Genomic DNA, 8,976 nt, shown 5'->3' with positions numbered 1-8,976 from the left:
GGTTCCGTTTTGCGGGCTTTAATCGGCGGGTTATTGTTTTTGTGGAGAAAGGACAGTTGCAGCGGTGGACAGGAGGGGGCGTGGCCTCCCGGTTTAGAAATTCTACCCATTGTTCCACTCCAACGCGCGAAGAGAACACCTCTGTGGAGCCCGCAGCCAATCAGCGCCCGCGCAGCTTCCTCTCGACTCCGCCCACAAGCCTATATTAAAGGCTCGGCCGTCAGCAGCATTGGCCACTGGCACAATATAATACTGATTGATCCGCAAACCGAGGAGAGGGATTTACTTTCTTCAACCTTTCATTTCAGCCGTCCTTTATTTTATTGAACTAAAACAATGGCAGACACACAAGTTGACTCCGGCTCGGATATCTCTGCCAAGGTAAGCCCGCTCCTCCTCACACCTCCTGCAGGAGCCGCGTCTCTCCGAGCCTCAGCAGAATAAAGCTCCTCCAGGCTCTAACCTAGATTTTTAAAAAACCTTCCGTCGTCGCTTCGCGCTCATTCGGACTCGAAGTCGGACGCGCCGGAGGGGGTGAAAAAAAAAAGAGAGCCGGTGTTCGAGTTATTCTGTGAAACTCTGCCGGAGGATGTTGGAGAAAAGAAGCGGGTCTCAGCACCGCATCACGGAGAGGCTGCGCTCAGTCCGCGGCTCATTGTCCGGAGAGTCTGCGCGGGTTCTTTGTTTATCCAGGCGGCTCGGTTCTCCTCTCCGAACACACACTCAGCAGGTCCGGAGCGCCGCGGTGCCGACCAGCAGCCGCTCCGACACTTGACAGCTTTTTGAGCTGTTTGCCGCCGCGCGCCGCTCGTCGACGCGCCTGTTTGCTCTTTTTATTTCCATCTTCTCGGCAGCTTAGTGCGAATTAATTAGAAGTCCGATCCCGCGTCCAGTGTGGACAGCAGCGCTAATATCCCGGGCTGTTTTATTAATAGAGGGATAACGAGCTGCTGAGCCTGAGCAGCTGAGGCTGAGCGGACTGAACGGGGTTCTGCGCGGCTCTCCAGCTGGGCTGCTGCTGCGAAGTTGGTCCGTTTGAATGGAGGCACGGAGGCGGCGGCGGTGCGTAATTCACACAGATGTCAACTTTCGGGCTCCTCCACTTCTTCCTGCGCTCTCTGCTCGTGTATTTGTTTGTGACTCCGGTATTTAAACGGCACCAGCGGGCCTGGCCGCACCGTCCGACCCGGTTTGTTTACCGACTCTGGAAGGTCGACCGCTGCTGCTGAGCGGGCTCCGGTGCCCCGGTGCTCCGGTGCTCAGCCTCGGCTCACCGGAGAGTCTGAGCCGCGGCTTCCGCCTCCTGCTCGCTGGTTCGCAGCATGTTTGCAGGGCGCGTTAATGTCTCAGGGGAAAAGTTTTTCTGTCTTTTTCTGTAATGCAGCCCACTTCTCCTCTGTGAGTGTGTGTGTTGGTGCGCGTGCGTGCGTGTGTGTGTGTGTGTGTGTGTGGCCGGGCTGTGGAGGTGTGATGTGACGGTGCTGGTTTTCCCCTCTTTGTTACCCGTCACAGTTCGGGCTCTCTCCGTCCCTCCGACCATCTGTGTGCTTCTTTAAATGTTCATGTCCGTCCAGTTGGACTTTGGATCAGATTGGGTAAAACTTTAATAGCCCCCGCGGGGGCAGCCGGGGCTCCGCGGCGGAGGGAGCAGGATCCGGGCTTCAGACAGCCGGAGCGGCGGCAGCGAGCTGAATAATTATGAGTGATTATAACAAATGAAGATATGGAGAAGGTGCAGAGGGGAACCGGGCCTGGTGTTACCGCTGATAATCCGGCGTGCCTGTTCAGACACTAAATATAGTTGTGGAGCATTTTTACGCACAAGCGCCTTTTTACGCACAGTCGGTGAGTGCGCGGAGCCTCCGTGCGCAGCTGAACCGCATTTGTCTCCTGCCGATGCTGCTAAACAGCTTAATGGATTTGAACCAATACGATTATGTGGAGTAATTAATCAATAACAGTGTACGTGTTGGATGTGCGGGGCGCGCGTGAAGCGGCGATAATAGGCTGTGAACGGACGATGTCGGCAAATCGAGGAAACGGAGCGCTATTAATAGGCTCGGCGGGCGGTTTTCCGGTGTGCGCGCGGAGCAGAAAGCCCCTCAAGGTGTTTGTGACGGTGTGTGTGCGGGCTCCGGTCCCGACGCGCCGCCTCGTCGTCGCTTTTCTGGCCGCTTCTCTCGGCTGCCATGTGTCGTCTTCTATTGTCCTCAGCCTCCGTTACAACGCGCGGCCAGCAGCAGCAGCGTGCACCGCGCTCACCGCCTCCTCCTCCTCCTCCTCCTCCATCACCCCCTCCTCTCTCCTCCCTCCTCCTCCCCCCCGCTCCTGCGCCCTCCTGTGTTATTTTAAACGGAGCAGTGCATCCTGGGTATTGCAGTGCCTCTCCCGGGCGTGTCTCGTGACATATGGCGGCGACGGCAGCCCGCAAAGACTACAATACCCAGAGTGCCCCGGGGGCCACATCAAAGTATCAGATTACAACACATTAGAAGGGATGAAGTGGGAGGAGGAGGACGGGGGGAGGATCTGCAGAGACCAATATGGTGTTTAAATAGGAAGGCTTCATTCTGACAGCAGAGGGCTGAAAAATGTGCAGCTCCCAGCATGCACTGGGGCTCCACTAACTAGGCCATCAGGTAGAAGGGCAGGTAGACGAGCTCACACACCAGCTGCTGCCTCAACACTAATATTTTGAATGTCTTTTTCTGTTTGTTTTCTTCAGGACCTGAAAGAGAAGAAGCTGGTGGAGGAGAAGGAGAACGGCAAAGATGCCGCCACCAACGGAAAGGTAACCGCCTCCATCGCCTCCACCCGGCCTCGCCACCGCTCTGCTGTTCCTCCGGAAAAGCACTTCCTCTGAACTTTGAATAAAATGTTGAACTTTTTTCCGCACCGCTTCAGAGTCTGAACTTCCTCTCTGTGTTTCAGGAGAACGAGGAGAACGGCGAGCCCGACGTAGATGATGAAGAGGACGAGGAAGTTGATGAAGAGGACGAGGAAGATGACGGAGAAGGTAGCTAGAATATTCCGTACACGTGTTTTAAACAAAATGCTCCGTCGTTTCCCCAAGAAGAATCTCACTCCTCTTGTCCTGCAGGCGAGGAGGAAGACGAGGAGGACGACGACGACGAGCTCGAGGGCGGCACAAAACGGGCAGCTGAGGATGACGACGACGACGACGAGGTGAGTCGGCGAAACCTTCCACGCCAACAATCCGAGCGACCAATCGGCTCATGATCTCGCCGTTCCACTAACTTCTTCTTCTTCTCTTCCTCCAGGACGACGTCGAAACCAAGAAGCAGAAAACCGACGACGACGATTGATGCGTTTTCCCGCGGCGCCATCCTGCTGAACCACTTCCTGGTTCTTCACCTCTGACTGTTTTTATATGTCGAGGTGGAGGAGCTGGAGGACTGATTTAAAGGAAAAATAATAATTAAAAAAAAAATCCAACATGGTCATTAGCAAGTAGAGTTCAACAAACATCGACCGCGTCCACACACACACACACACACACACTCTCGATCTCCCCTCAAACCGCAAAAACAAATTTTCTAGAGGAACTCGCCACCACACCGACGCAGAAATCCGGCTTCTCTTCAACAACAACAACACGAAAGGAGAATTTGTTTGTATTTTTATTTACATTTTATATTTTTGTACATATTGTTAGGAGGGGGGGTCAGTTTCTCTCCCGGCAGCGATCTCGTCAGACCAAATCGGTGCTTCTTTAACGAAAGATTTTACTTGGTTGACCATGTTACGATATCTCAACAGATACTAGGGAAAACATGTAAAAACAGTAAAAAAACAACCTCTTAAGCCGTTGAACTCAGAGCATTCCAGTAAATTTAATGTATGTACTTTAGCTGTACCATAACTAGTTTGTTTGTATGGGAGGGTAAGGCCAAAGAAAAGAGCCTCTTTTCTTTTTCCTTCTTATTTCGTTTTTGTCGGCGACTTTTTGTTTTATGACGGCCTGTTTTGATGTATGTGCGAAGTTTGTTGTTTGACAATAAACCGGACTTTTATTTTGTGAGTTGTACTTCGTTTCTCTGCTTGTTTTCTTCTTCTTCTCTCAGCGGCCGGACGACGAAAGACGTTCAGGTGAAGGTGAACCGCAGAAAGTTATACAGAGGTCAAAGGTCAAAGGTTAGCTCCGCTGGAAAGTAACTAAGTACACGTGTGAGGTATTTATACCCGAGTACTTCCAGGTTGTACTAGTTACACTTCAACCAGTCCTGAAGGAGAACTGAACATTTTACTGCACAACATTTATTCACAGCTCCAGTTTCTGGTTCCTTTACAGAAAACAAGACACCATTAAATAAATAATTTAATTATTATAGATTTAATGTGAGTTCAGATCCACAAACAGTCTCAAGATCAATGTGATCGGCTGTCACATGATCAATATCAGAGAAATAAGAACAGCAGCTTTTTTTGAAGAGATAAATTATTAAAATATTGTGTCACACCTCAGAGTGCAGCAGCTAGAAAACAAATATATTTAATATGAATAAATATTTAATTTTCTTAAACTTGACTTCCTGCAGGACTCTGAATAAATCAAATGAATATTGAATATATATAAATTGATCACAACATATATCACAATAGATAACTTTATTTATACAGATCACACATGAAACAGATATCAATAATAAAGTTTATAGATTGTAAAAGAAGATGCATCTGATCAATGATTTATAACATCTGGAAATAAGATTTATCAGTGTGAATATAATGAATAAGTACAAAATGTTTCACATTTTTAATGAAGATTATTTATTTACCTTTATCTGATGATACTTCTGTACTTTTACTTCAGTAGGATTATAAATGCAGTACTTTTACTTATACAGTTCATAAAAAGATAAAGATTTAACCAGAAATATCAATTTATGCCAATTAAAATGTATATTTACTTATTTGTTGAGCAACTTATTTATGTCTTTATTTGTGATAATAACAGTTATTTTCCATACTTTTAGTTCTGCTGTAAAACAGCCAACATGATCAACAATCTGTTTCACTACTTATATATCAATTTATACACATTTACTAGTGTATTTATTTATGTTTGTCTTGTTAATGAATATAGAAATAATAACAGTAGCAGTAACCAGTTTATAACAGGACACATTGATCTGCAGTGTTTGTTGATATTCTGATTTAACTTTCCAGCCTCCATCTTTTATTTAACTTTTTTTTTTTAACTTGTCTGCGATTTCTTTGCCCTTTGCATTTTAGTTATTTGCAAAATGCTAATAAAAACTATAAATATATGAACTGGAACATGAAATTAATAAGTACAGGTCCTTCTGTCAACATAATCTGACTTCCTCTTCTGCTGCTGTAATCTGACTGCAGCCCATAGCGGTCGCCGCCCAACAGGAAACATACTTTAAGTTTACACTGAGGGCATTTAGGAGATGCTTTTGTCCTTGCGACTCACAATAAGTGCATTTGTCAAAGAAAACGCCACAACATGTCATATAGATTTAAAAGAAGAGAAAAGAAAAGAAACAATAAACGTGGCATCATAAGACTGTGGAGGAATATGGAGGACAGAAACTGCCTCAATCTGAAATAAATGAATGAATAAAATGATAAAACAAATGGGAAATGTAAATAAGTACAGAAATATCAATTAATGTCACAATCATTCATCAGAAAAACAAGGTATTGATCGTCTGTGACAGCAGCTGATTGTGACCCGTGTTCAGGTTTGTTGTCAGGCGGCGACCTCTACAGGCCGGAGGAGTAATCACACCAACAAAGGAGGAAGTGACGCAGTGTGAGGAGATGAACTGTGAGATCAGGAGGTCGAGGACGACCGGTCGCTTAAAACAAGTGTTTAAAATGGTGACTTGTTGTTGTGGGAGGACGTCAGTGGATCTGTTGTTGTTTTAGTTACACATTTACTGACTCATGGAGACATTCATGTGTTAAAGTGTTTTTACATTGTGGCTTGAAGTGAAGGTTACCTCTTTTAGACTTTTAGAATTTAGAGTTTAGAAAGATGCTTCAGACGAACACAGAGAGGTGATGAGGTGAGAGTGTCCGGAGTGTTGAAGGTGTGAACGGTGAAGCGGAGGAGTGAACTGAGCTGATCGCTGTCGAACAGTTTCCAGTTCAGGACCAACGTGACGGAGCCTGAACGAGCGCCGACGAGCTGATCTCTGTTCAGTCATGTCGGCTGCAGCCTGCAGGGCCCGAAGCTCAGCCGGGAGGTCCACACAGGAATGTTACACACACACACACACACACACACACACACACAGGACATGTCGTGCTTCACTTTCTTCTTCAGACAACATGTTACTGATACACAGCCACAGCGTCCCTGTACAGGTGAGCTGGACAGGTGAGAGCTGCTGCTGGTTTGTGTGTTGATCTGCGGCCTCGCTGAGTTCAGACTGCACAAAGATTCAACCAGGAAATTATTACTTAGATTCAAATATTTATTGTTTTTTATAATGAATTCTACAAAGATGTGATTATATTTATTTTATACATTTTATTGTAATATTCTTAAAAATAATCTGAATGTTTTTATGTTTAAATCAATTTTATACATGTAATATTAAAACATATATGTATTAATAATCATAATAATTCATAATAATTCATATGTATTTTTTTAAATATTTAAATTATTTTTATGTTTTCGGAATTTGAATATTCAGAATTTTCCTGTATAATCTTATATTTATAATTAATTTGTATTATAATCATTTGGGCGACAGCAGGTGATCGTTCCAACATTTGTAAAAGTGAAACACTTAAATCAGCTGCTGCTTTTCATCATCGTACAGAGGATTGAAAATGCCAAAAATAAAAAGATAACGGCTCAACAAATTCATCAGAAAGCCATTAAAGAAATAAATATATAAATTAGTAATTAGGCATTGATTAATTTATCATATGTGATATTTTGTGTTTTATTTGCTTCTGTGTTGATTTACTTTTGTATTAACGTCTCTTTTTAATTTTTCATTCCATTTAATCGTAGTTAAAATGTTTTTTATTATGTATTTATTTCTGTCATGTTTTCCTTCCATTTTACAAGATAAGACATTCAAAAAATGTAAAAAAATAAAAATAGAAAATAAAATAAAGACATTTAAAACTAAATAAATAAAATGGTAAAACAAATGGGAAAGTAAACAAATTGGGGAATCATTATAAAGTGAAATATCTATAGAGGCAAATTAAACCAATAATATTAATTTAGGATATATTTGATAAATGAACACTTTTATTTTTAGGATCTTTTAACAGTATATTTACTTATTAATTTAGATGCTTATTTCCTTCTTCAGGCCTCCATGTTTCTTTGTGTAATCCTGCCGACAAACCATCACAAGTGAGTCATTTAATTTATTATTGTATGTATTAATTTATTAATTATCACATTTATTTACTTATTTATTAAAGTTTTCCTTCAAAATGCAAAAGAAAAATAAATAATTACAAAATAAATACATTTAAAAATTCATAAATAAATTCATCAAATAGAAATTTAATACATGTGGTGATTTAAATAAATACATAAGCAGAATAAAACAAATATAAATTTCTGTAAAATTATATACATTAATTCAACTTTTGTTTTTTAAGATTATTTTTGGTGTATTTAATGGTATTTTTTTTTTTTTAATGGTATCTTATTGAGCCGCTGATTTATTTATGATGTTGGCAGTTTCAGGCCTCCATATTTCTTGTACAAACCAAAAATCTAGAATATGAACCTGAAAATGTCTCATTCCAGTGTATATTGGTTTTTTTAAGTTGTCTCCGAGCAATCACATTTCTCTGTTATACAATTTCGAGATCTGAAAAAAAAAAAAAAAATCTTTAAAAAAATCTAAAATCTTTAAAGTGACACAAAAGATGAAGAGTTTTTATAAAACGTTGACATCTCAACCAATCAGCTCTCAGATCAGAGGAGAGGCAGGAGTTTCCCATCATGCCCTGCAGTTTACACCTAGTCCACATGTGCACAGGTATTTTTTAAAAACACAAACTGAAGCCGAGGCAACAAGTGGTGATATGACGTCTACAGTAAGGCCACGCTGGCCAATCAGAGGCCTGCAGCTCTCCTGCTCTGTTTCTTCACTCTGACAGGAGTTTTATAAAAGTGACCTGAAACACATTTGTGTGTTTGGAGGAAGTAACACTCGAGGTCTAAATCGTCTGAGTGAGTTGGCGCCAACATGGACAGAAATCTGAATAATATCAGAATCTAAAACAACACAAACAGCGTCACCCGAGTGTGAAAGCAGAATGTGACATCATCACAGAACATCTCCAGAAGTGTGTTGGAGCACGTGACCTCTGTGACCTCTGTGACCTCTGCGACCTCCCGAAGCCAGTTAACCAGAAACCACTGATGTTTGATTTCCTCTCTTGTTCTCCAGAGTTCCAAATCGGAGAAAACATTTGGAGGAAACCGAGACAGAAGTTCTGAGAAGATCCAGATCAGGAGTTCACTCTTTAAACATGCTCGGCTGTCACAGACTCGTCCCTGCAGGCTGCTGCTCACGTTCAGACTCTCTGAGCTTCTTCCTCTGAGTCTCAGAGACGTCTCGTCAGCCCACTTTTCAGTCTGGAACTGATCCGGCTCTCGGACAACAGAACGCTCGCTGGTTCTTCTTCATATTCACAGCCAATGAAGTCCAGAACGCACCGTGAGGCGTTCACTGACCACCTCTGTGCTGCTAAACCATCGACACTTTAGATCCGCTTGTACAACATGTGTCACGGTCACATCACATGTTTCTGAGTCGAGCCAGAGACCACTGCTCAACACAGCATGAAACCACTGGAGACCTTCAAGAAGACGCTGAGATCATGTTTTAAACCCAAACATGATCTTATCTGAACCGTGTCCTAAGTGTTATTTTTATAAACTACATGAAGTTTAAAATCAGACATAGAAATGTAAAGTGAGGTCACAACGTATCT

The 8,976-nt window shown here is 42.8% G+C and overlaps 1 protein-coding gene across 1 annotated transcript; it reads left to right on the top strand.

Annotated features, from left to right (window-relative positions):
* The first annotated feature begins 205 nt into the window (after positions 1 to 205).
* ptmab (prothymosin alpha b) lies at positions 206 to 4,048 on the top strand. The gene is made up of 5 exons (XM_030403252.1): positions 206 to 381; positions 2,726 to 2,791; positions 2,932 to 3,016; positions 3,101 to 3,186; positions 3,282 to 4,048. The coding sequence occupies exons 1-5, from the start codon at positions 337 to 339 to the stop codon at positions 3,324 to 3,326; spliced, it is 327 nt and encodes a 108-aa protein (XP_030259112.1). The 5' UTR covers positions 206 to 336; the 3' UTR covers positions 3,327 to 4,048.
* Positions 4,049 to 8,976: the final 4,928 nt, after the last annotated feature.

Source organism: Sparus aurata, chromosome 21 (genome assembly GCF_900880675.1).
Source record: "Sparus aurata chromosome 21, fSpaAur1.1, whole genome shotgun sequence".
NCBI lineage: Eukaryota > Metazoa > Chordata > Actinopteri > Spariformes > Sparidae > Sparus > Sparus aurata.
This window is presented reverse-complemented; position numbering and strand designations above follow the sequence as displayed.